The sequence below is a fragment of the Astatotilapia calliptera genome, unplaced genomic scaffold (assembly GCF_900246225.1).
Source record: "Astatotilapia calliptera unplaced genomic scaffold, fAstCal1.2 U_scaffold_20, whole genome shotgun sequence".
Taxonomy (NCBI): Eukaryota; Metazoa; Chordata; class Actinopteri; order Cichliformes; family Cichlidae; genus Astatotilapia; species Astatotilapia calliptera.
Window position 1 is genome coordinate 323509 of NW_020535730.1, and position 27610 is coordinate 351118.

The window sequence follows — 27610 nt, forward strand, 5'->3', positions numbered from 1 at the left end:
ACGTTGACAGATCGTTTCTTCTTCTCTTTCTTGATTTTCTTTACTCGAATAGATCAAATGATTGGTGGGGACATGTCCCTTCCGTCCATCCCAAATCTACGCCCTTGGACTGAATGTCGTGTAAAGCAGTCTAAAGGTCCTTAGGGACTAAGTAAAGCGCTATACAAATCCAGGCCATTTACCATTTACTATTGCTTTCGTCCCTAGCAGGATTCCGAATTCCACATATTTTGTATGCATTTTTTGTATGACAGTGACCAGAAGCACTTGCCATTTACTATTTAAACAGTACTGAAATTATGAAGAGTTCTTTAAAAGTGAGCTTTATTCATTTCTGATTTGTGTCACATATTTTTGGTTTTCATTTTTTATGTCCAGAGAGTAAATAGTAAGTGTTTGTGTGATCCATGCAAACTATGGGTGATTATGACTATCTGCTAGCAACAAAAGCATTGATATATTGAAGAAAAAGAAATAGTGCAGAAAACAGAACAATAAAAGTTCAATATACTAGATTAAATAACCCTAACCTTATTAACAATAGCATAAGACATCAAACTTTCTATAGAATAAATAAAAAATCTAATCAGGAACAATAAAACCCAACAGAAAGCCACAAAATAGCTATTTTCACTTATAATCCCAAGCTCTGTCAATTCTGGAACAATGACAAAACAATAAAAATGAAAGATAAGAAAATGTTCAGATGAAGTGCAACATGTATGACAACAACTGACCCTTATGCTCGTTTATAGTCTTCTATCCATATCTAATGCACTTAAGGTAGTTTTTGAAAAAGTGAAGCTGCAGTTTGAATTCTGCATCATTTCTTCCAGGGCTTCTGAATTTGTTGTAGGTAGGATTACGGTTTTCTTCTGTTTTAGGTTGATGGTCAATTGTCACATCACCACATGAGGCAACCATCAAAGAGCCCATGCCATCCATGAAGAACTCTAAAGTCAGAAAGAGAGATTTGCCATTTGACAAAAAATTATACTGCAATTTTCAATGTAAACTGTTTTGAGATCTGGACTTACCTGAATGTGCTACTCGCTGGAGCTTCGGGTCAAATCTCACCCTCTGCATGGCATCTGTACGAGCCAGGAAGAAGTTGACCACTCCACTGGCCAAATGGCATTGTGGGTAACTAGGAAGGGAATGGAATTTACCACCAGACTTCCTGTAGAGGCAGCCACCTTCGTTTTCATCTCCTTCCTCATACAGAATAGAAAAGTGAAACGTGTTCCCTTGCACTGACCCACCAACCTAATTAGAGAAAAACCAAACAACTCATTATAAAGTCAACCCTAAACAGATGTAACAGATGTTCAAACCTGGTGATTGAGAAGAATAATCTTAAATTACTTTTGAAAACAAAAGACCATCTCAGTTTGTTACATACTCAGCTCTCTTCCTCTTTTCCCCTTCTTTTTTAACTCATTAAGTGTACAGTATCACCTGTAAAAATACCATCCCAACCCCTTCACCCTAATTCTTGAATCTTGAAAATAATTTTTCTCTGTGTCAGTTAGAATTGTTAGTTTTTGCCACCTGAATACAAAAACCTAGGTGAACAACAAAGGCTGCATATTCTAAAAGTACAACGTTAGGGTCATCAGCATACTACTGTAGCTGTTACAGTTCTACTTAAACCAGTTAAAACAAACTGAACGATCCAACACAAGCTATTTTATCCTTACCATATCTAGTTCTGGGACTGCCTCCATCACCTCCACAAGTTTCTCTATCTTTGTCTTCTCAGAAAACAAAAAGTCATCATCCACCCACAAGAAGTACTTGGTGGTAACCTGTGACACAGCCAGATTTCTGCCTGCAAACCAGCCCTGAGGAAAAAAAAAAACATTCCAAATTCATATATTGGAATGGTACCTGGTTTGATGGTTTAACTGAAATTGTACTTGATAAATCTTCCATAAATTGAATCGACAATTGCATATCTTATGTTCTATAAATGTAATTTTAGTCCAAAATATTGCTAAATACTCATAAATCATGAAATTATTGCATGTCCATACCTGTGCTGGAGGCATGATGTAATGCTGGATGTTTTCTCCAGTAATGCTCTCTGGTTCTAAGCTGTCATCTGCAATAATCACTTTTATGTTACTATAGAATGTCCGGATACTATCCAACAACACCCTCAGTTGTTTGTAGCGCAGGAAGGTCTTTGTGACAATGGTAACTTGAGAGCTGATATCTAACAAACAGAAGTATACAGAGAATATTGTTATAAAAGATGGATTACTAGTAATGGCACAGAGTAGCATTAGATTTCTGAATCATCCATCCATCTTCATCCGCTTTATCCGAGGCTGGGTTGCGGGGGCAGCAGCCTAAGCAAAGAGGCCCAGACCTCCCTCCCCCCAGCCACCTCCTCCAGCTTATCCGGGGGAACACCAAGGCATTCCCAGGCCAGCCGAGAGATATAATCTCTCCAGCGTGTCCTGGGTCTGCCCCGGGGCCTCCTCCCGGTGGGACATGCCTGGAACACCTCACCCAGGAGGCTCCCAGGGGGCATCCTTGTCAGATGCCCAAACCACCTCAGCTGGCTCCTTTCGATGTGCAGCTGCTCTACTCTGAGCCCCTCCCGGATGGCCGAACTTCTCACCCTATCTCTAAGGGAGAGGCCAGCCACCCTTCGGAGGAAGCTCATTTCTGCCGCTTGTATCCGCGATCTCGTTCTTTCGGTCACTAGCCACAGCTCGTGGCCATAGGTGAGGGTAGGGACGTAGATCGAACGGTAAATTGAGAGCTTCGCTTTTACACTCAGCTCCCTCTTCACCATGACGGACCGGTGCAGCGTCCGCATTACTGCAGCTGCAGCCCCAATCTGTCTGTCGATCTCCGGCTCCCTTCTCCCATCACTCGCGAACAAGACCCCGAGATACTTGAACTCCTCCACTTGGGGCAGGAACTCATCCCCGACCCGGAGTGGGCACTCCACCCTTTTCCGGCTGAGAACCATGGCCTCAGATTTGGAGGTGCTGATCCTCATTCCCGCTGCTTCACACTCAGCTGCGAACCGTTCCAGTGCGAGCTGGAGGCCCTCACCCGATGAAGCCAACAGAACCACATCATCCGCAAAATCAGAGATGAGATTCTGAGGCCACCAAAGCGAAAGCCCTGAATCATTTCTGAATCATTCAAACTAAATTAAATGTGCATTCCTTCTAATAACCAGCAGTGGGTGCATTCTCCGGTTTAAAAAAAATCTAATGTATTCAACAGGTGTTGGGGAGTATATGTACCAGCGTTATGTATTTAAAATACAAAATATCAGTAACTGTATTCCGTTACAGTTACCGTTTAAAAAGGCGATATTGAGAATACAGTTACTTTGTTGACAAAATAGTTGGTAACCTTTGGTCAATCAAAAAACTCACAATGGTCAAAGAAATAACTTTAATCTGACAAAAGTAATAATAAATAAAAAATCTATAAATATTAAACAATGACAGTCAAACCCTGCTTTTAAACCTGTCATGAGCCTTGGTCATTTTGACCCAGCGTTTTGTTTCCTTTGGATTTCATCATGTGTTTTGTGTTAATTGTGATTTTGTATTAGTTTAGGGTTGAACCTGGAGTTTAGTGTTTTATCAGCCTTACCTGTGTCTGTCCTCTCTGCTCTGTTCGTGTCCCTGTGTTTGTGTTGTAAAACAGACTGTTTGTTTCCTGTTTTACTTTGAAGGTTTGTGTCTCGTCTGGTGAACTAGGTTCAGCTGTATTCCCCTCCTGTGTGCCATTCCCTCTTTACCCTGTGTGTATTTATAGTGTGCGTCTGCCTGTGCTCCTCGTCGCATCGTCTGTGCTTCTCAGTAAATCCTCTGTGTTACTCCGTGTCAATCAGTGTTTCTCCACGTCTCTCTGCCCAGCCTTCTTCATCTGTCATCTCTGTGTATCTGCCGCTGTCCTTATGTTTTCAGGTTTGTTTGTTAGTTTTTCCCAGTTTAGGTTTATGTTCAGTTCTGTCCTCACCTTTGTTATTTTCACTGTAAATCAAGCTCCACTCACATCTCCACTGCCATCTGCATCTTGGATCCTCATTCATTCAACCACACAACCGCTGCCCCAGCCGTGACACAACCGCTGCCCCTGCAGTGACACAACCATGCTTCAAGTGAATTACTTAAAAAATAAATGCATGAAACAGGCCTGGACAAAAATGATGGTACCCCTAGAAAAGAATGGAAATAATGTGACCAAAGGGGCATGTTAATCCAAGGTGTGTCGACTAATCAGCATCACAGGTGTCTATAATCTTGTAATCAGTCAGTAGGCCTATATATAGGACTCCAGGTAATCACTGTGTTGTTTTGTGACATGTTGTGTACCACACTCAACATGGACCAGAGGAAGCAAAAGAAAGATTTGTCTCAGGAGATTAGAAAGATAATCATAAGCATGTTAAAGGTAAATGATATAAGACCATCTCTGAGCAGCTGGATGTTCCTGTGACTACAGGTGCACATGTTATTCAGAAATTTAAGATCCATGGGACTGTAGCCAACCTCCCTGGACGTGGCCGCAGGAGAAAATTGATGACAGATCAAAGAGACGGATAATCCAAATGGTAACAAAAAAGCCCAGGAAGACTTCTAAAGACATCCAAGCTGAACTTCATGCGCAAGAAACATCAGTGCACCATTCGTCACTTTTTGAGACAAAGTGGGCTACATGGGAGACGACCAAGGAGGACACCAATGATGAAAACAAATCATAAAAAAGCCAGACTGGAGTATGCCAAACTACATGTTGACAAGCTACAAATCTTCTGGGAGAATGCCCTGTGGACAGATGAGACCAAAATTGAACTTTTTGCCAAGGCACATCAGCTCTATGTTCACAGATGGAAAAAAGAAGCATATCAACAAAAGAACACTGTCCCAACTGTGAAACCTGGGGGAGGCTCGGTTATGTTCTGGGGCTATTTTGCTGCATCTGGCACAGGGTGTCTTGAATCTGTGCAGGGTATAATGAAATCTCAAGACTATTAAGGGATTCTAGAGAGGTGGGGTGCCCCCAGCCTCTCGGCCTGGGGCTCGGTCACTCAGGCACAGCTGGCTGCCGGCGGAGCCCACAGGCGCATCACTGCAACTCCCCCTGGCTTCTGCTCCGCAGCTGCTGAATGAGCCCTCATCTGGGACTCTCCTTAGCTCTTACTGGGACAGTGGCGCAGCTGCCCCTCTGTGGGTCTTCCCTGGTCTCTTGTATTCTGGGGGCCTCTGGATGTCTGGAGTTTTGATCTCCTCCATACCCGCTTGATACCATAAAGGACAGGGCTGTGGCTCCCCACACTCCCTAACAGATCATTACATGGAGAAACCTTTGGAATGCAAGCATGCTGATCCACACAGGTATGCACACAGGTGTACAGATGGGTATTCACAGACGCGGACTACAGCTTTCTTGGCTGCTGCCTCAAAGCACACTGTGCGCTGTCTATCTTGTGTGCTGAACAATATCGTCTATTATTTAGTAACTATTGATATTTATGACTAGGTAGTTTATTGTGATGGTGCTTTTTTTTCTATTATTATGTTGCTCTTTGTTGTTTGCTGTCTCCTCTGTGTGTTTTTTTTTTTTTTCTCCATACAGGTGACCCAGGGGTTTTTTTTTGTTGTTTTTTTTTTTTTTTTCTCTCTCTTCCCCCCCTTCTCACCGTCTCTTCTCCCCTTTGGTTTTCTTTCTTTCTCTCCCCCTGTCCTATTAAAAAAAAAAAAAAAAGATGACAAAGGATGAACTGAAGCTCCGCCATCACGTGATGTCGCATGCTGCTTTTTCTGATGTCACTAAAAAAAAAAAAAAAAAAAAAAAAAAGGGATTCTAGAGAGAAATGTGCTGGCCAGTGTCAGGAAGCTTGGTCTCAGTCGCAGGTCAACAGGACAATGACCCAAAACACACAGCTAAAAACACCCATGGCTAAGAGGAAAACAGTGGACTATTTTAAAGTGGTCTTCTGTGAGCGCTGACCTCAATCCCATTGAGGATCTTTGGAAGGAGCTGAAACATGTAGTCTGCAAAAGGCACCTTTTAAACCAGAAAATACTGGAGCAGTTTGCTCATGAGGAGTGGGCCAAAATACCTGCTGAGAGGTGCAGAAGTCTCATTGACAGTTACAGGAATTGTTTGATTGCAGGGATTGCCTCAAAAGGTTGTGCAACAAAATATTAAGTTGTGGGCACTGTGAGATTATTATATTATCTTATGCCATGTTATACCCCTAATTAAAGATTGTGAAATTATTATGTAGTTTTAGTTTGCATTATTCCATTGCATTATCCCCCCCCCCCCCAAAAAAAAAAAAAAAAAAGTGGCCACTGTCACCTCTACTTGTGGCCAGCATAATGACGTGAAGAAATATTTTTAAAAATTATTATTCAAGAAATGATTTAATATGAAGGCAACAGGCAGAGTGTTACAGGCATAGCCCTAAAGAATGTCGCCTCATGGGCAGTGTAGTCTGCCGGGAGAATGGACTGCCATACCCGTTATGTGTCCGTGAGCGCAAGGGAGAGAGAAAAAGGAGAGTCGAAAAGTACGAGTTGTCAATGACCAGAAACGGGAGATGCAAGCATGTAAATATAATAATAACCACTGCAGCCAAAATGAGTGACTGACAAGCCCAGTTGTAAGTAAGCTGTTAAGACTAGACTGTACACTGTGTTCATGTTTTCCTACGAAACAGTAGGTTCCATTTGAGCAGCCTTTCAACGCTTCTCTTTGTCTCTCGCTAGCAAAGTTGACCCATACAACAAAGTAAAGCTATTTTTCGGTAATGAGCCAGACACAGAACCAAATGTATTAGCCAGATGTCCCTTAACTACAGTTTGGAGCCGCAGACCTGTTTTATACATGCGCAAAATAGTTTTCTATACGAGAAGGCAGCAAAAAGTGCAGCCTTACCTAATGCCCACCCTAGTGTTACTCATTTTATATTAAGATTTAAAAATCTAGTTGGTGTTGGTATGGTGAGTATCCTTCATTAAAAATTAGAAATCACACAGCAATAGTTCATTCATGTAGTTGTAAAAAGCTTGATAATATATTAATATAATCCAAAGTATTCAAAATACGTTGCTCTCATTGAGTAATGTAACAGAATACGTTACAAAATACATTTTGGAGCATGTATTCTGTAAACTGTAGTGGGAATACTTTTTAAAAGTAACCTTCCCAACACTGGTAATAAAGTCTCAAAACATTACCCTTATGCTCACTTGATTTATAACCTCAGTAAACATTTCCCTTAAAGTTTATCATTTTATTTTAATCTTATACAATAAACAGATTCTTTTTATTAATTATAATAATAATAATAATAATAATAATAATAATAATAATAACAATAATAATAATAATAATAATATGTAATAGGAACATTGTAACTGAAAGACTTTGTCAAACCCTATAGTGAGGGTTTTTTTATTTCGTATGTTACATTGGAAATATGTTAACTGTGTATAGAGAGTGGCAGCACTGATTGGTAAGTCACAGATTAATTGCGCACCAATTCCTTTGGCATCTTCTTATCAATCGTTAGCTTACTATCAAACATGACAAGTGAAATCTCCTGCAGCAAGCTTAAATGTAATAGAGGTTGATCGTGCAGAGACTTGCTGATCGTTATGTAAGTATGTGTGTAAAAGCAGATGGATTTACACAGGTATTTTAGTTCTGCAGAGCCAAACAAGATGATAACATGATGTTCTGCCAGGTCTGTTGTGAGTTTCCCTCAATTTCTAAGTCGACAAGCGCCTTTGTTACTGGGACTAGTCATTTTAAGAAACTCGACTCATTAGCACCATGGCTACTTCACCTGTCCCTCCTGCACTTTCTTACTCATTGGGTCAGATGTTTAGTTAGTCCTCGGCCTCCTTTAGCAGTAATGATATCTGTAACAAATGTAGCATATTTGCAGCTGGAGGCCAGGATTACTGAATTGGAGACTCGGCTTCGCACCCTTCATTTGTAGCATAGGCCCCGCTAGCTGTTCCCCGGCAGATCCCAAGCAGCTGGGGAAAGAGGGAGGCTGGGTCACGGTGAGGAGGAAGCATAGTCCTAAACAGAAGCCCCAGGTACACCACCATTCATGTGTCTAACCGTTTTTCCCCACTCGGCGACACACCCGCTGGGGGTCAAACTCTGGTAATTGGCGATTCTGTTCTCAGACATGTGAAGCTAGAGACACCGGCAACCATAGTCAATTGTCTTCCAGGGGCCAGAGCAGGCGACATTGAAGGAAATTTAAAACTGCTGGCTAAGGGTAAACGTAAATTCAGTAAGATCATAATTCACGTCGGCAGTAATGACAGCCGGTTACGCCAATCGGAAATCACTAAAATCAATATTGAATCGGTGTGCAACTTTGCCAAAACAATGTCGGACTCTGTAGTTTTCTCTGGTCCCCTCCCCAATCAGACCAGGGGCCCGTTCTTCATACGTCGCTTACTACATCCAAGATCAAATGACACATCCAAGACCAAACCATCGCGCTAACCGTGAGCTCGCTAATCCGGTTCCCCGAACACACCTGTTGTTGACGATTAGTACAGCTGGACGCAGTAATGTGACATCACTGGGTGTCGTAAAAGGGGCTACGCATCGCGCTGAGCTAAAGGATCCTGTCTATCCCGCAATATACGCTGGATTCTGAGGACTCTCCTTATCAATCTTGCACCTTCCGCAATGGGTGGCTCGCGTAAACGGACAGGACATGGCTGCAACAGACTTCCCAAATCCACCTTCGCTTTTATAGCCGTGGTCTCTCATCTTGATTACACGAAGTAATTTACAATTACTACTCTAAAATATGAATTACATCTGTAATAATCACATACATGTAATAGAATGTTAATAGTACATTTCCCTTTTTTAGGAAATGACCTGTATGTATCTGTGTGACATCAATAAAAGGATCAAGTGCTGCATTATCTTTAGTTACATTGATGTTATTTATTTATGGTGAAACAGTGGTGGAATATCGCTGTTGCTTTCGTATAAATGAAGCGGACATACCTGCGTGGCCGCGATCGATCCAAGATCACGCGAAATCGTCAACAATCAAATCCAGCTAACTTACTTAGCGAGGTACGAAGAACAGGCCCCAGGAGTGACATGTTTAGCCGCATGTTCTCCTTAAATTGCTGGCTGTCTGAGTGGTGTCCCAGAAACTATGTGGGCTTCATAGATAATTGGCAAACCTTCTGGAGGAAACCTGGTCTTTTTAGGAGAGACGGCATCCATCCCACTTTGGATGGAGCAGCTCTCATTTCTAGAAATATGGACAAATTTATTAAACCCCCCAAAATATGACTATCCAGAGTTGGGACCAGGAAGCAGAGTTGCAGTCTTACACGCCTCTCTGCAGCTTCTCTCCTCCTGCTACCCCCCCAAAAACCCATCTCCGTAGAGACTGTGTCAGCTTCCAAAAAGACAAAAAACAAACTAAAAACCAGCAACAAACAACTTAAACATAAACAATTACAAAGAAAGAACAATACAGTATCCACATCTGAACCAAACAGTAAAACAGTGAAATGTGGATTATTAAATATTAGGTCTCTCTCCTCCAAGTCTCTGTTAGTACATGACTTAATAATTGATCAACAAATTGATTTACTCTGCCTTACAGAAACCTGGTTGCAGCAGGATGATTATGTTAGTTTAAATGAATCAACACCCCCGAGTCATTCTAACAACCAGAAATCTCGAAGCACAGGCCGAGGGGGCGGTGTGGCAGCAATTTTTCACACCAGCCTATTAATTAATGAAAGACCAAGACAGACTTTTAATTCATTTGAAAGCCTGATGCTTAACATTGTCCACCCCAGCTGTGAAACTCAGAAACCAGTCTTACTTGTTATCATCTATCGTCCACCTGGGCCTTACACAGAGTTTCTGTCTGATTTCTCAGACTTTATATCTAATTTAGTTCTGAGCTCAGATAAAATAATTATTGTCGGTGATTTTAACATCCATGTAGATGCTAAAAATAACAGCCTCAACATGGCATTTAATCTGTTATTAGATTCAATTGGTTTCTCTCAAAATGTAAAAGAACCCACCCACCACTTTAATCACACTCTAGATCTTGTTTTAACATATGGCATCGAACCTGAACATTTAACAGTGTTTCCTGAAAACCCTCTCCTGTCTGATCATTTCCTGATAACATTTACTTTTACAATAATTGATTACACAGCGGTGAAGAGTAGACTTTATCAAAGTAGATGTCTTTCTGAAAGCACTGTAACTAAGTTTAAGAATATAATCCACCCTCTGTTATCATCTCCAATGCCCTGTTCCAACACAGAGCAGAGCAGCTATCTGAACGCTACCCCAACAGAGGTCGATTATCTTGTTAATAATTTCACCTCCTCACTACGTACGACTCTGGATACTGTAGCTCCTGTGAAAACTAAGTCCTCAAATCAGAAGTACCTGATTCCGTGGTATAATTCTCAAACACGTACCCTAAAGCAGATGACTCGTAATCTGGAGAGGAAATGGCGTGTCACAAATCTAGAGGATCATCATTTAGCCTGGAGAAATAGTTTGCTGCTTTATAAGAAAGCCCTCCGCAAAGCCAGAACATCTTACTATTCATCACTGATTGAAGTAAATGAGAACAACCCCAGGTTTTTCTTCAGCACTGTAGCCAGGCTGACAAAAAGTCAGAGCTCTTTTGAGCCAACCATCCCTTTAACGTTAACTAGTAATGACTTCATGAACTTCTTCACAAATAAAATTTTTATCATTAGAGAAAAAATTACCAATAATCTGCTGCTCGAGTCCTCACTAAGAGTCCTCACTAAGACCAAAAAAGTGGACCACATCAGTCCAGCTCTGAGGTCTTTACACTGGCTGCCCTTCCGTCAGAGGATAGACTTTAAAGTTCTAATGCTGGTCTATAAAGCTCTGAATGGTTTAGGACCAAAATACATCAGTGACCTCCTGACCCAGTATGAACCTTCCAGATCCCTCAGGTCATCTGGATCAGGTCTTTTATCAGTTCCCAGAGTCAGAACCAGACACGGAGAAGCTGCATTCAGCTTTTATGCTCCTTATATCTGGAACAAACTCCCAGAAAGCCTCAGATCAGCTGAAACACTCAGTTTATTTAAATCCAGGTTGAAGACTCACCTATTCTCAGCTGCATTTGAATAAAGCACCAAATCCACACTTTTAAGCTTAAATTTCAAAACTTACATTAACTACTGATTTTATATACTGTTTTGTTTGTTTGTTTGTTAAGTGGGTTTAGAGCTCTAGGTAGCTCCCCAGCTGGGTCTAGACTGGGTCTAGAGAGTATTTTAAATTCAGGGAATTTAAAATAGAAAGTAGCTCGTCCACAGAAGGACTGGTAGCTCCCCTTACGATAAGGGTTCAGATTGCGCGAACAAGTGTGGGTCTAGAGCTCTGGGTAGCTCCCCAGCTGGGTCTAGACTGGGTCTAGAGAGTATTTTAAATTCAGGGAATTTAAAATAGAAATTAGCTCGTCCACAGAAGGACTGGTAGCTCCCCTTACGATAAGGGTTCAGATTGCGCGAACAGGTGTGAATGTGAATGTGTGTGTTTAGTTAGTTTGTTTGTTTGCTTGTTTTAATCAATTTTAAATCATGCTTTTTATTTGTTTTTGTTTCTAATGTCTCTGTAAAGCACTTTGAATCACCTTGTTGTTGAATTGTGCTATACAAATAAATTTGCCTTGCCTTGCCATTTGCCACAGATGTAATAATATCTAGAGTTACTCTTAGTACCATTGATGTTAAGTTAGACTCTTTTTCTTCAATTGATCTTTCTGAGTTAACTTCAATAATTACTTCCTCCAAACCATCAACGTGTCTTTTAGACCCCATTCCTACAAAACTGCTCAAAGAAGTCCTGCCATTAATTAATTCTTCAATCTTAAATATGATTGAAGGAAATTGCCTTCCCGGGTTTCCTCCGTGGCGTGAGCGATAAGCAGAGTTTGTCCTTTCCTTATAAGACTCCTAATTATTCAAAGTAACACTCAGGTATGCCGTTCAGCGGGGTTAGTTATGATATCGGGAGCAGTTAGGAGAACAAAGTGATACAGAAACTGTTCAGATTGCTTTCCCAGAATCAACTCAAAGGTTTATTTGATACACAGCAGTTTATATAGAGAAAAAAAGGTTCGTGTGTCAGCTTTCCCAGTTCAAACCGGTACAGACTAAATAAGGAAACGTCTTCCTGCCTTCTGAGCAAAGTATCCCTTGTGTAGTTTATCAGTTCAGCTATAATTTATGATCATCCCAGCAAAATACACTCCTAGACATAAAATACAGAGTTCTTTCATTAGTGAATTCTGAAACGAACCACCTAGCCTTTAACGAGCCTTTTCCAGGAGATAAAGAAAAAGGGAGGATGGGAGTAAGGAAGTGGTCTCATCTCTGTGGTGTTTTCGACCTTCTGGTACCAGCCTGTGAGTCCTACACATTAATTCTTGGGTCACAGAGAAAGAGAAAAACAACTAGTAGATTGGCCTTATTGAGTAACAGTTTTCCTGTATAAAACAATATCCTGTAAATGCTTACCGTGGTATCAAAATATCATAACAGTTCTCCCCTTTTATCATGTAATGATAACATAGTATAAAGACAGAATGTAATAACATAATATAAAGATAAATCATAAACGTGAAACAAATCATAAATGTGAAACAAATCATAAATGTAACTAGTCCTTCGAGTGAGCTTAATATCAAAATCTTAAAAAGAAGAAAAGAAAAAGAAGAAAACGTCATTCTCTTCTTTGACAATCGAGTAATTCACAATCTAATGCTCAATACATACATCAGGATCATCATTGATGACATCTGACACATAATCTGGGTCAATTTGTGCCAATTGAAAATACATTGAAGTAGCTGTACTAGTAGCTATACGGGTTATCATTGAACGTACACAGGGTACCACACAACAGACAATAATCATCAAAAACAAAATAATACATGCTACAATGGTTACAAAAGCTAAAATTAGTTCCTTCCATTTTCCAAACGTGTCCTGCAGCCACTTGTCTAGCCACTGACCGTGACCTGCATTGGTTCTCAGTTCTATCTGTAATGTTTCAAGTTTATTCATAGCTCGTGTAAATGAACCGTTAGGGGCGGTATTATTGGGAATGAAAGTACAGCAAACATCTCCAAACATCGCGCAAACACCTCCTTTCTCAGCTAACAGCATGTCTAAGGCCATCCTATTTTGCATGGTCATTAAAGAGGTAGCAGACATCTGTTCTCCTAGGGCCTTAAGGGCCGTATTGGTCAAATTAGTATGTCTTTGCTGATGATAATAAACATAATTGATCCAGGCTACATTTTTGTTTACCTGTATATGCGGTATTAGTGAGACAAACCCTGCGGATATTTCCCCTTGTGCCTTCAATTCCCTTGGTATCCCGCGTGGAACCCCTATAGCATCTATGTAAACGTTATGTGAGTAAGCGGAGCGTTTTGTACGTCTGCTGGATACAGGCAGATCTGAGGTTTGTTGTATTAGTAGTTCTTGAGCTAAAGTTACCAGACCGCAGGTACCGGTCCAATTAACAGGTAAAGCCACTCTAAGGGTATTATTGCACATCCAATAAGCATGTGGGATTGGTCTGGTCAGGCGCGAAGCTGTAAAGCCTTTTAATATGCCTCCCCAGTACGAGTCGTTTAGTGTGCTGGGAGAATGCAGGATTGTGGAGTTATCTGAATGCGTACTTATATATGCATATATATAAGAAAACATATGTCTATGTTGTGTCCTGTCAACACTCGCTGCTAGCCATGTTTCGTTACAGTGTGCTCCTGGAGAGTCAGAAAAAAATGTATAGTTTTGCGCGTCATAATTTATGTTTTCAAGTTTTGGTCGGTGTATGCATGTCATCAAGATATTTGGGTGATGGCGCACCTGTTTTGGGGGCGAAAGAGGTTCAGTGCGGTCTTCGGGGCGCTTCATTGGGTTACAGGGGTGGGTAGAGTCGTTAATCATGCTAACATCCTTACTAGAGACTTGTCCTGTGTATATGAGTAGACAATCTAAAGGACTTAGTTCTACTCGCACCGCTTCAATCAGGGTTACTGTTAAGGGCCCTTTTTCATCATTTTTGAATAGCATCCTTGTCAGGGGAAAACCTGAGATTGGGTATCCCACTATAACCTGTTCTGGATTACCCTTTGAACAGACATAACAATTGCTGTTTCCTAAATCACGAGCAGCTGTTCTAGCATTTTCATACCAGGAGTTGACTCCTACTCTAGAGGGTGCATAAAATGGTTTATTAGTGGCGTCTATGTTGCCATTTACTGATTTTAGGGAACGTGAAGAGTGCATTAAGTAGGTGTCTCGCAAAATAGAGCATGAGGTATCGTCAGCAAAATATGACCTACAGAAATGTGAACATGGTTGCAGTTTACAATACAAAATAGCAAAGAAAAATCCTAAGGTTAATGCGATAAGTATGATGAATAACCTAAATATATAAGAAAAACAGTTCTTCAGTCGTCTTCTGGCCTGGTCCCAGGTTCGAGAGACATCGAATAAGCGCCGTATGATGACAATGGGCATTTCATTTTCTTCATTATCAGGATGGAGTGAGTCTAGCTTTATCAGGTTAGACATCATGTGGTACTTTTGGCTTTCTATTCCTGCTGGATGTTCGAGTACCTTGCTGTGGCTCTTTCAGACGTTGTGTGTTAATCAGTGATTGCGTGTGTGCACTGGATCCGGGCGCTGGCTCGCCTGAGATGTCATCTACCCGTGTGTGTTTATTTGCTCTGGTTCCGGGCGTTGGCCCGCCGGAGATGTCGTCTGCTTGATCCGACGCCTGAGATGGTCCGATTGGGCTGGTCTTAACCCTGCTGGCATGAATCCACTGAGGTTGTCCGTCCGTAAGGATGCTGGTTCTCGTCACTGCCAGTACAGTCTGGGGGCTGGAAAACGCGGCCTCCCCGAGTGTCCTTGGTTTTAGTGACTTCACTAACACCGCGTCCCCTGGTCTCCACTTGTGGGTTGGATCTGTGGAGGGGAGAGGCTGGGAGAGACAAACTTTCTGATAGTTATTATTCAGTGTTTCTACCAGATTGTGGACATAGTCGGACAATGCAGTGTCTATGTCCCCTTCCAATAGCGGTGCCCCTCTGGAAGCTGACCATGGTGTTGGAAATGGTCTTCCCATGATTATTTCAAATGGAGATAATTTGGTTGCTGCGGATGGAGTCATTCTAATCTCGCAGAGGATTTGAGGAAGTAGTTTGATCCAGGTCATTCCTGTTTCTATCATTGCTTTAGTCAGGCGATTTTTTTATGGTCCTATTCATTCTTTCTACAACCCCTGAACTCTGAGGATGGTATGGCACATGATATTTCCAGTCTATTCCTAGAGTTTTAGTACACTTTTGAATTACTTCTGATGTAAATGAAGGTCCTCTATCACTGTTAATTTGGTGAGGTATTCCAAATCTGGGTATTATTTCATTGCACAACTTTTGACAGACTACTTCTGCAGTTTCTTTTGAGGTTGGATAAGCTTCTACCCATTTACTAAATTGATCCACTATTACCAGTAAGTACTTGATGCTTCCTTGTGCTGGCATGTGTGTGAAATCAATTTGTAATGTATGAAATGGAAAATCTGGTTGTGGTAAATGCTGATGTTTCGCTTTTGGTTTTCCTACATTAGTTCGTGCACATGTTAGACAGGTTGCTAATATGCTTTTTACTGCATGCAATGTTTTCTCAATTACAAATCTTGATTTTATTGCCCCTATTACCCCTCTTTGTCCGACATGACTCACACCGTGAAAATGTCGGACAAGGACTGGCAGCAGGGAAGATGGGAGGGCAATCAAACCCTCAAGGTTTTTATACAGGCCATCTCTGTCATCTAAGGTACAGCCATTATTCTCCCAATAAGTGTAATCACAGGCAGATGCTTGCGCTTGTATGAATTTTAAATCAACATTTGTTTCCAAATAGTCTGGGAGTGTAACAAGTGGCAGCTGTAGGGGCACAGATAATACTTCCTGTGGAGGTGGGAGCTGTGATGCAGCTGCAGCCTTGGCTGTCACGTCTGCTAAGGCATTACCTGTTGCTTCGTCTGTGTCAGCTGTACTGTGTCCTTTCGTTTTTACAACTGCAACGGCCGATGGTAGCTGTATAGCCTGCAAAAGTCTCTGCACAAGATCAGAATTAGCAATCGGTTTTCCATCAGCAGATCTAAATCCTCTTTGTCTCCACAATGTGCCAAAGTCATGTACGACACCAAACGCATAGCGGCTGTCTGTGTAAATTGTTACACGCTTATCCAAGTGGAGCTCACAGGCGCGTATTAAAGCCATGAGCTCTGCTTTTTGTGCTGAGTGAAATGGTAATGAGTGAGCCTCTAGTATGATGTCAGGCACTGTTACCACTGAATAGCCACAAAGAAATGAGTTGTCATTCGGCCTTGAACAGGACCCGTCCACATAAACCGTGGCTGAGTCTGGGATAGGTGTTTGTTCTAAATCTGGACGTGGTGCTGTGGATTCGTGTATTCGTGTCATGCAGTCATGATCATCAAGCATGTCTGAGCCATCCTGTCGGTCAGAAGAACACAGCATATGGATCAATAAATGTGCTGGCGAATTGGGTGTGCTGCTCGCTTTTATGGTGAGGTTTGCTGTGGAGGTCAGTGTAGCTTCATAACCTGAGCGACGTTGTGCGGTCATGTGTTGTGTAGTTATGTTTGCTAGAATGGTCGTGACCTGGTGATTGGTGTGTAGAATAGTGTCATGTGAGAGTGTAAGCTTCTCGCAGTCCCTTATCATGATAGAGCAAGCTGCTACTGCTCTCAGGCAGGCCGGCATCCCCTGAACTACTGCTGGCAATACCTTTGAATAGAAGGCTACTGGACGGTAGCCACTGCCATGCTCTTGGGCCAGTACACCTGTGCAGGTCGTGCCGTTCTCTGTAACGTACAGATGGAAAGGTAAGTGGTAGTCAGGCAGACCCAAACAAGGGGCGGAGGTCAGCGCTCCCTTCAATGCATTGAAAGAGGCAGTCATTTCTGTGGACCACAGTATTCGAGGAGGCTTGTCTTTTTTTACAACAGTCACGCAGAATGTGGTCATGAAAAGAACAGTCTGGTATCCACTGTCTGCAATAGTTCACCATGCCTAAGAAGGACAGCATTTCCTTCTGTGTAGTAGGCCGAGGGACGGAGGTCACAGCTTTGACCCTGTCTGCAGTCATGGAACGTTTTCCGTGAGACAGTGTAAATCCCAAATATTGAACAGAAGTCTGACAGTACTGCATTTTCTTTGCAGATGCTTTGTGGCCAGTCTTTTGGAGGTGCTGGAGAAGCATGTGTGTAGCAGTTTGACACAATTCCTCACTCGGAGCACAGAGGAGGAGATCGTCCACATACTGGATCAGAGTACAGCCCTCAGGAGGAGTAAAGCTGTCCAGGGTAGCACGGATCACCATTGAGAAAGCAGCAGGGCTGTCTATCATGCCTTGAGGCAGACGAGTCCAAGTGTACTGCTTATTTCTATGTGTAAATGCAAATAACGGCTGTGTATCTACATGCACAGGCACTGAGAAAAAGGCAGAGCATAAATCCACCACGGTAAAATGTGTGGCTGTGGATGGAATACATGTCAATATGCTGGGGACATCCGGAACCAGAGGTGGCAAAGGGATAATGACTGCATTAATTTGTCTTAAGTCTTGTGTAAAACGCCATACGCCAGGTTTGTTAGGCTTTGGCACAGGATTGACAGGAGTATTATATGGAGATACTGTAGGCTTTATCACTCCTGTAGTCAATAAATCTCCTATGATGACATCTAGGGCTGAGGCTTTTTCGACAGAAATGGGATACTGCTTGACATATACTGGCGTGTTGTTTTTTAGCTGTGCGTGATAAGGTATACAGTCAATAAATCCTACATCATTCTCACCTTTAGACCACAATGTCATATTCTGGTATTCAGCTGGCAACGTAAGTGCAGAAATAGTACAGTGGATAGGATAGGTTAGATCTATGTGACGACATGGTGTAGTTATGTCATAACCTATGTCTGAGTTATGTGACAAGACCACTGTTTGGCCTTCACTTGTGTGAGCAGTTATCATGTTGTTGAACAGTGTGAGAGAAACAAAAGTGTGGCTCCCAGATATGGGATTACCTGGCAGTGGTTTTTGAACACGTCTTTGGCACAGTGTGTGTCGTGGAATACCAGACAAAAAGGTGTTGAGTTCATTCTCTGCTGAGCCGTCCAGCTGACACAGAGGCTGTTCCTTCTCCATGGTACATAAGGCAGAGAAAACATAGCTGTTATCAGTATCAGCAAACATTTCACCTTTTGTGTTAAATGAAATACACAAATTCATTTTTGCCATTAAATCTCTGCCTAATAAATTCACAGGCGAGTTTGGAATAATTACAAATGGATGATATGTGATTTCATCTGGTTTAGAGCCCCAACGTGTCTTTAGAGAATGAGTTTTAGGGCATTGCACTACAGTTCCATTAATTCCCATAGTGTTGATGCACACAGAGGACACAGGCCCATTATAGAATTTCCCAGACAGTGAACTTTTAGTGGCTCCACTATCCACTAAAAATGGGTACTTCTTACCATCTATTTCTACTTGTAGCATGGGCAAATGTTCTGTGTTAGGGGACAGCTGCAGATGCAGCATCGTGTGTAGTGCTTCACACTGTTGTCCCTCATCCTCACCTGGGCCTCCCTAGTGGCGACCCAGCCGGGGATTATCAGGTGATGGGAAAAGATCATGGTGAGAATTGTAACGCACCCTTTCCCTTTCTGATTCATGCTCTGGGTGTCTGCGGTTACTGGAAAACTGAGCTAAATTTGCACCTCTAGCTTGTCTGCCTTGTGGGTTATAATGTGGGTTGTAAGGCTGCAGCCTAGATGTGGGGCCATTATTGCATGTTTCTTGTGGTTGCCAGTTACCTTGACTGGAAGAGCTCTGCTGACGCCTAGTGGCGGGAACTTGTACTGCGTTCTGTGGTTGAGGCGTGTGTGCCCTGTTGGTGGCTGCAAAGCGACATTCTCTGGACCAGTGTCCTGCCCTTCCACAATAAAAACAAACATCTCTATTCTTACCATTCCGTCCTCTGAAACTTCCTTGCTGTGCTGGAGCGGGTGGTCCTGCATACATTAATTTCTCACTTTCCTCTGAGCCTTCTACATCAAAATTCAACATTATCTTAACACTTTTAGCTTTTGTGATAGTAGGAAAAAGGTCTGCACTGGCCTTCAGTTGTACAAGCTTTAAGAAAGCATCTTTACTCAATTCGTAGAGATTATTAGTAGCTGTCACTTTTAGCAACTGAGAGCATTCGGGGTGGATATTGTTCAAAAAGGTGGTGATGAAAATCTGATCATTACCATACTCTGGCATGCATGCCTCATCAGTCCAACAGTGCATAAAGCGTTTTATGAATACTAGGATAGATTCATCAGGCTTCTGTTTACACATAGTTACTGCATTTAAGTCAATTTTGTCTCTGGACATTGTGAGCAGGAATTTCTTTGGATTCTTAAAGAAATCGGCGACTTTGTCATTATTTACCCACAAAAACTCTGCAGTTGTGGATGCTTTATCATGCTTTGGGTCTAATTCACCTATCTCTTCTATGAGTTGTGACTCGGTTACTCCAGGAATGCATTGACACAATATGTACCTGTAATCCGGACCACCCAAATGGTGATATCTGGTACTTCTCTGTAGTGCAGAGACAAAGGCTGTAGGATTTTTAAGAGGATCGGGAAGCTCTTTAATAGTTGTCACTAATTCTGAGATTTTAGGGGGCTGAATACAACACTGATCTCCTATTATCATAAAGGGGTAAGCGTCATTGACGTCACTAGATTTTGGGTCTGTTTGTTTACTACCGCGAGTGTTGGCGTGAGGACCTTTGTCATTCCGGCTTTGTTTTTCCTTTTTTTCTTTTAGATAAGTCTTTATTAAAGTTCGGGTAACAGGTATTTCTTTAGCTACCTCTAAACCCCTAGCTACGATATCGTGGCGTTTCATGTGGGTGTCTATTGTGGACACTGCCTGATGCAAAAGTTTTTCTTCATAGACGTCTAAATTGTTTTTCATAAGTTCCTCACATTCTTCTTTCAAAAGTTTTTCTCTCTTTCTATGTTCTGCTAATTCTTCCTCGCGGCGTATATATTGTTTTTCCTGATCTTGTTCAATTAGGTGGCTGAGACCCGTTGCATGTGATTCAGGTTTTGTGTCACTGTCTTTTAAGCTGGTTGGATCAAAGCGCTGACGTTGTTTGCATGCGGCTGCTGCAGCAACTATTAATTCGGTCTCATCTTCGTAAGGCGGTGGGGCTGTGGGCTGAATGGCTGAGCATGCAAGACTAGCTTTTCCCGCGGTAGATTTATTTTCTATGCTGGAGCCTGCACTAGTTTTATTTGATGTAAAAGTATCTACACCTGGTTCCGGTCCTTTTTTCCATAGTGGTAACATTTGATGTATCACGTCGCGGCATTCTATCATATATTTTCTACAGGACTTTTTAAGCAGACTACTTTTCTTATCACAAATGATATTCAACATTTCTACTGACCTGTTTTCTGGCGATAATCGTTCGGGATAAGGCTCCGGAAATAAATTAGAATGCATTGTACTTACAGTCCGTAAGTTGTAAACAAAGTCAGTCACATAAGCACTTCCACACGTTCTGGATACGTAATCATGGAAGTCTTCGCCGATTCGTGGACGTGGGTTACACGTAACCGGAAATGGGAGTCGTACTGAGCTGTTGTTTGAGACTTTAAACTTAATTTTTTTTGGTTTTACAGGTAATTTTGATTTTTTATCGGACTTGTCTGTGGTTTTTGAATTATTCTGACCCATGTTCAGTGATTTCCAGAGGGGTTTACACGCTTGAAGGATTTATGTTAGTATTTTCGCTGCGGCACAGCTGAGGTTACTTTAAATTTATTGCTAGCAATTTTTTGTTTGTGTGAGCAACTCTCACTTAGCGAGCAACTTCTCGCTTAACGAGCAACTTCTCGTAAAACAACAGGCAACTTCCTGTGTCTTTCTGCTTTTAATTTACTGCTTTTAACCCTTGTATGGTAATCGGGTCTGTGAGACCCGTTTTCAGTTTTCTTTCGTTTTTTTTTTTTTTTTTTTTTTAACAAAATTAAATTTAATTATTTACTAGCTTTCTGTGAGTGAGCAACTTCTCACTTTTTAACGTACGTTTCAAGATAACAGGCAACTCCCTGTGTCACTCTTTGGTGAGCAACTTCTCACTTAACGAGAAGTATTTAAGACAACAGGCAACTTTCTGTGTCACTTTTCTAAGTGAGCAACTTCTCACTTTTTAGCGTACGTTTAATTAAACAATTAATTATTATTATTTTTTAAACAAAATTAAAATATTCAAGACAACAGGCAACTTCCTGTGTCCACCAACACCACACAAGGGTTAATTTACTTTATTCGGGGACTGAGGAAGTCGTCAGTGTATCTCTCTGGATCACTAAGTGAAACTTCGTCAGCATATCCCGTTTCTTTATGGATCAATCACTGAGAGAGCTATAATAGGTCTTTATATAAATATGAAAGACGCATATTTACCTTCTGTCAGGAATCCCACTTCTGACACCAAAATTGAAGGAAATTGCCGTCCCGGGTTTCCTCCGTGGCGTGAGCGATAAGCAGAGTTTTGTCCTTTCCTTATAAGACTCCTAATTATTCAAAGTAACACTCAGGTATGCCGTTCAGCGGGGTTAGTTACGATATCGGGAGCAGTTAGGAGAACAAAGTGATACAGAAACTGTTCAGATTGCTTTCCCAGAATCAACTCAAAGGTTTATTTGATACACAGCAGTTTATATAGAGAAAAAAAGGTTCGTGTGTCAGCTTTCCCAGTTCAAACCGGTACAGACTAAATAAGGAAACGTCTTCCTGCCTTCTGAGCAAAGTATCCCTTGTGTAGTTTATCAGTTCAGCTATAATTTATGATCATCCCAGCAAAATACACTCCTAGACATAAAATACAGAGTTCTTTCATTAGTGAATTCTGAAACAAACCACCTAGCCTTTAACGAGCCTTTTCCAGGAGATAAAGAAAAAGGGAGGATGGGAGTAAGGAAGTGGTCTCATCTCTGTGGTGTTTTCGACCTTGAGGTACCAGCTTGTGAGTCCTACACATTAATTCTTGGGTCACAGAGAAAGAGAAAAACAACTAGTAGATCGGCCTTATTGAGTAACAGTTTTCCTGTATAAAACAATATCCTGTAAATGCTTACCGTGGTATCAAAATATCATAACAATGATCAACCTATCTCTAATAATCGGCTATGTACCACAGGCCTTCAAGCTGGCTGTAGTTAAACCTTTACTCAAAAAGCCATCTCTAGACCCAGCAGTCTTAGCTAATTATAGGCCAATCTCCAACCTTCCTTTCATATCAAAAATCCTTGAAAGAGTAGTTGTCAAACAGCTAACAGATCATCTGCAGAGGAATGGTTTATTTGAAGAGTTTCAGTCAGGTTTCAGAGCTCATCACAGCACAGAAACAGCTTTAGTGAAAGTTACAAATGATCTTCTTATGGCCTCTGACAGTGGACTCATCTCTGTGCTTGTCCTGCTAGACCTCAGTGCAGCGTTCGATACTGTTGACCATAATATCCTATTAGAGCGATTAGAACATGCTGTAGGTATTACAGGTACTGCGCTGCAGTAGTTTGTATCATATCTATCTAATAGGCTCCAGTTTGTGCATGTAAATGGAGAGTCCTCTTCACACACTGAGGTTAATTATGGAGTTCCACATGGTTCAGTGCTAGGACCAATTCTGTTTACATTATACATGCTTCCCTTAGGCAGTATCATTAGAAGACATAGCATACATTTTCACTGCTATGCTGATGACACCCAGCTCTATCTGTCCATGAAGCCAGATGACACACACCAATTAGTTAAACTGCAGGAATGTCTTAAAGACATAAAGACCTGGATGGCCGCTAACTTTCTGCTTCTTAATTCAGATAAAACTGAGGTTATTGTACTTGGCCCTGAAAATATTAGAAATATGGTATCTAACCAGATTCTTACTCTGGATGGCATTACCTTGGCTTCCAGTAACGCGGTGAGGAACCTTGGAGTCATTTTTGACTAGGACATGTCCTTCAACGCACATATTAAACAAATATGTAAGACTGCTTTCTTCCATTTGCGCAACATCTCTAAAATTAGAAATATCCTGTCTCAGCATGACGCTGAAAAACTAGTTCATGCATTTATTACTTCCAGGCTGGACTACTGTAATTCATTATTATCAGGATGTCCAAAAAACTCGCTGAAAAGCCTTCAACTAATCCAAAATGCTGCAGCAAGAGTCCTGACAGGGACTAGAAAGACAGAGCATATTTCTCCTGTTTTGGCTTCCCTTCATTGGCTTCTGTTAAATCCAGAATTGAATTCAAAATCCTGCTCCTCACATACAAGGTCTTAAATAATCAGGCCCCATCTTATCTTAATGACCTTGTAGTACCATATCACCCTATTAGAGCGCTTCGCTCTCGCTCTGCAGGCCTACTTGTTGTTCCTAGAGTATTTAAAAGTAGAATGGGAGGGAGAGCCTTCAGTTTTCAGGCCCCTCTTCTGTGGAACCAGCTTCCAGTTTAGATTCGGGAGACAGACACTATCTCTACTTTTAAGATTAGGCTTCAAACTTTCCTTTTTGCTAAAGCATATAGTTAGGGCTGGACCAGGTGACCCTGAATCCTCCCTCTGTTATGCTGCAATAGATGTAGGCTGCCGGGGGATTCCCATGATGCATTGAGTTTTTCCTTTCCAGTCACCTTTCTCACTCACTATGTATTAATAGACCTCTCTGCATTGAATCTCTGTTATTAACCTCTGTCTCTCTTCCACAGCATGTCTTTTATCCTGTCTTCCTTCTCTCACCCCAACCAGTGGCAGCAGATGGCCGCCCCTCCCTGAGCCTGGTTCTGCCGGAGGTTTCTTCCTGTTAAAAGGGAGTTTTTCCTTCCCACTGTCGCCAAAGTGCTTGCTCATAGGGGGTCATATGATTGTTGTGTTTTTGTCTTTATCTATGAAGCGCCTTGAGGCGACTTTTGTTGTGATTTGGCGCTATATAAATAAAATTGAATTGAATTGAATTGAATTGGTCGAGGTCGACCCCTCTAACTCAGGTGTGGGGGCCGTGCTGTCACAGCAACAGACAGGTAAACTTCATCCATGTGCTTTCTTCTCCCACCAGCTATCCCCAGCGGAACGAAACTACGACGTTGGAGACCGAGAGCTGCTGGCAATAAAACTCGCTTTGGAGGAGTGGCGGCACTGGTTAGAGGGCACGGCTCAACTCTTTGTCGTTTAGACTAACCATAAAAACCTGGCCTACCTGCAATCTGCCAAAAGACTCAACGCCCGACAAGCAAGGTGGGCCCTGTTTTTCACTGGATCACTGGACCTGGATCCCGAAATATCAAAGCAGACGCCCTGTCCCGTCAATTCTCAGCCTCAGATGGAAGGACCGTTCCTGCCTCCATTCTTCCTGCTACCTGCACTGTGGGCGGCATTGCCTGTGGGTGCCACACATTATTATGTATCTATCTGTTTTAGTCTAAGAGCCTTTTGTTTAGATGAACTGCTGGACTTCCAGACCAGCAGGTTTAGGGAAGTCTTTATGGTGTCACACTTTGGCCACACACACAGGCAAGGTACTCTTTGTTTGTATGTAGACGTCATATGTTAATGAACCTATGCATATTCATGTAACCTCACTAAAAGAGCAGTGTTACGGGGGAGCGGACGAGAGCGACTGGGGTCAAGCGAAGGAACGGCGTTTGTCCGGTTCTCTCCCGTGCACGAGAAACATGAAGAAGAACTTTGCCTACTCGTGTCTTGTTTTGCTGTGTAGGAAATTGTCCTTAGCGTTCCATCGAATACGTTTACGCTACAAACCTATCGCTCTGTGCCCTCCTTCCAGGCCCCCGCCTCCTGCCCGGATTGTGGATGGCTTGCCCGCCTACTCGCACCCGCATCATGGACTCACGTTGCCGGGGGAGTGGTGTTCAATACCTAGTGGATTGGCAGGGGTATGGCATGGAGGAGCGTTCTTGGGTCCCGCGAGCGGCCATTTTGGATAAGCGGATGCTGCGGGAATTCCACCGTTCACATCCGGGTAAGCCTGGTGGGTCGCCTGGTGGGTCGCCGGGAGGCTCCCGTTGAGGGGGGGTACTGTCATGGTCCCTGTGCCTCAGTGGCTGACTCTGTGTTTGGCAAGATGTTTTGTTTGTTTTTCCTTTGCACTCTCTCTCCTCTGCTGGGGCAGTGCTCATTACGGGCTTCCACCCCTGGTCCACGCACCTGTGCTCACAGTCACACCTGCAGCCAATCCCAGCTGATTTGGAGCACTATTTATGATGAGGGACCTGTGTCATCCTTGGCTGGATCGTTGAGCCATCAGCGTCAGTCCCTCTGAACCATAACCTGAACCTGAACCTGTATCTGAATCAGTATCTGTGAGTTTGAGACTATCCCTAACCTGGACTTCTTTCTCTGTGTGTATATAGGTCTGCCCTGGACCCGAGTGAGTGTGTGTTTGGAACCCACTGGGAGCGTGTATTGGATTAATCCCTGTTTCTCCCTGGACCCTGGAGCCCCGGACCCTTTCCCCCGCTGCACTGTATATATATCCTCACCTGGTGTCTCACTGTAAATAAACGCACTTTCTCTTTGCCAAGGATACCTGGTCTGCACGTGAGTCCGTTTCAAACATTGTGACATAATTATTATATTCTTGTGGATTTCCTACATCTTTAGGCTGATATTTCTAACTAATCAGTTACTAGTTCTTAACTAAGCAAAGTGTTTCAGGTGGAAACAACTAGGAATGAAGAAGAGTTTTGAGAGTATAGTGTTTGTTTGTTTGTTTGTTTGTTTGTTTGTTTTGGGGGTGGGGGGTCCACTAGTGTAAGTTAATGAGAAAATGACAATGATGGAAGGAGACAGTGATTCTGCCTCAACATAGCTAATGTTCTTAATTGTATGCAATGATAAACAAGATGCAAATAATAAAGAAGCATTTAAATGAATATGGACTTGGCACACAATGCACCCGACCCCTATGGCGCCTCCTGCGGGTGGTGGGCCTGCGGGAGGATGGGCCCATGTCTCCTCTTCGGACTGTGCCCGGCCGGGCCCCATGGACTAAGGCCCGGCCACCAGATGCTCGCCCTCGGGCACCCTCCCCGGGCCTGGCTCCAGGGTGGGGCCCCGGTAACCCTATCCCGGGCAGGGTAAACTGTTCCCTCGATATCCTTTTCATAAGGGTCTTCTGAATCGCTCTTTGTCTGGTCCCTCACCCAGGACCAATTTGCCATGGGAGACCCTACCTGGGGGCAAAAGCCCCCAGCCAACATAGCCCCTGGGATCCCTGGGACACACAAACCCCTCCACCATGATAAGGTAGCGATTCAAGGAGGAGCAAAAAAAGGTGCTTGCTTAGGCTGCTGCCCCCGCGACCCGGCCTCGGATAAAGCAGATGAAGATGGATGGATGGATGGACTTGGCTTTTGACCCCTGATAAAGAGTACACTTCTACCTGTTCCCATGTCATACAGGACTGGTACATGAGGCTGCTGGATGGTAATGGGAAACACGGCTTCATAGTTTTCAAACTGGAAAGTGACTGAACACAAAAATAACATTTGTTTAGGTTCAGAACAAGCGGGACTTTTGTTTGAAGAAAAATAACAAAGAAGCAATTCAGGACTCATTATTTCAGTTATTTTAAATATAACACACAGGACTCATACATTAATGCTAATGTAAAATGCACACGACATTTTGCAAATTCAATTGTCATTTAAAAATGTGGGTTATAGCTCTTCACATTTTTGACACATACCAAGGTCTCCAGTGTTTATATGGTAGATGGTGCTGGTATAGGACACTTTGGCCAGCAGGTCATTGAGGACCGACAAGGTGCTAGACTCAATAGTCAGTTTTGTCTCTCCAGAACCTGTGAATTCAAACCAAACAACTTTACATTAGCTTTAAAATGAAGTTTAATTGCTTATGGCTAAGTGCCAATAGATGTGACAAATTATATATTATTCACAGTAATATAATACTGCTGGTAATTTCTCTGAAAGGACTTATAATATAACAGGAGTAGTCTTTAATTCAGAGTAATTTATTCTGACTAATTAGGAAAGTGGTTTTCCTAATTAAATTATTCACCCATCCATTCTCTTGTGCTTATCCTTATTGGGAGAACAGGGTGGGTCGCCACTCCGTCGTAGGCCTAACACATACATATACATAAATATATATACATATACATACATAGACATCTATTGGCACTCACATTCACAGGCAGTTTAGAATCACCAGTTAACCTAACCTCATTAACTGCATGTGTTTGGATTCTGGGAGGAAGCCAGAGTATACAAGAGAACCAGTGAAAACACAGAGAGAACATGCAAACTCCGCACAAAAATACAGTAGATGGTGGAGATGAATTTAGGACCTTCTTGCTGTGATGCAACAGTGTTAACTACCAT

At 42.4% G+C, this 27610-nt stretch overlaps 1 protein-coding gene across 1 annotated transcript; it reads right to left on the reverse strand.

The window, feature by feature from the left end:
- Nucleotides 1-349: 349 nt before the first annotated feature.
- LOC113017799 (beta-1,4 N-acetylgalactosaminyltransferase 2-like) lies at nucleotides 350-27610 on the reverse strand. The gene is made up of 7 exons (XM_026160904.1): nucleotides 27550-27610; nucleotides 26953-27087; nucleotides 26647-26733; nucleotides 2037-2218; nucleotides 1701-1844; nucleotides 1038-1266; nucleotides 350-953 (listed from the first exon to the last, which is right to left on the reverse strand). Exons 1-7 carry the CDS (start codon nucleotides 27608-27610, stop codon nucleotides 760-762), a joined length of 1032 nt encoding a protein of 343 aa, XP_026016689.1. The 3' UTR covers nucleotides 350-759.

Coding starts and splice junctions, on each gene's coding strand:
- LOC113017799 (XM_026160904.1), bottom strand. CDS start 27,610: ATGGTAGTTAACACTGTTGCATCACAGCAAGAAGGTCCTAAATTCATC. Junction 27,088..27,549: donor ATTCATCTCCACCATCTACT/GTATTTTTGTGC, acceptor GCTAATGTAAAG/TTGTTTGGTTTGAATTCACA. Junction 1,845..2,036: donor ACATCATGCCTCCAGCACAG/GTATGGACATGC, acceptor TTTTTTCCTCAG/GGCTGGTTTGCAGGCAGAAA.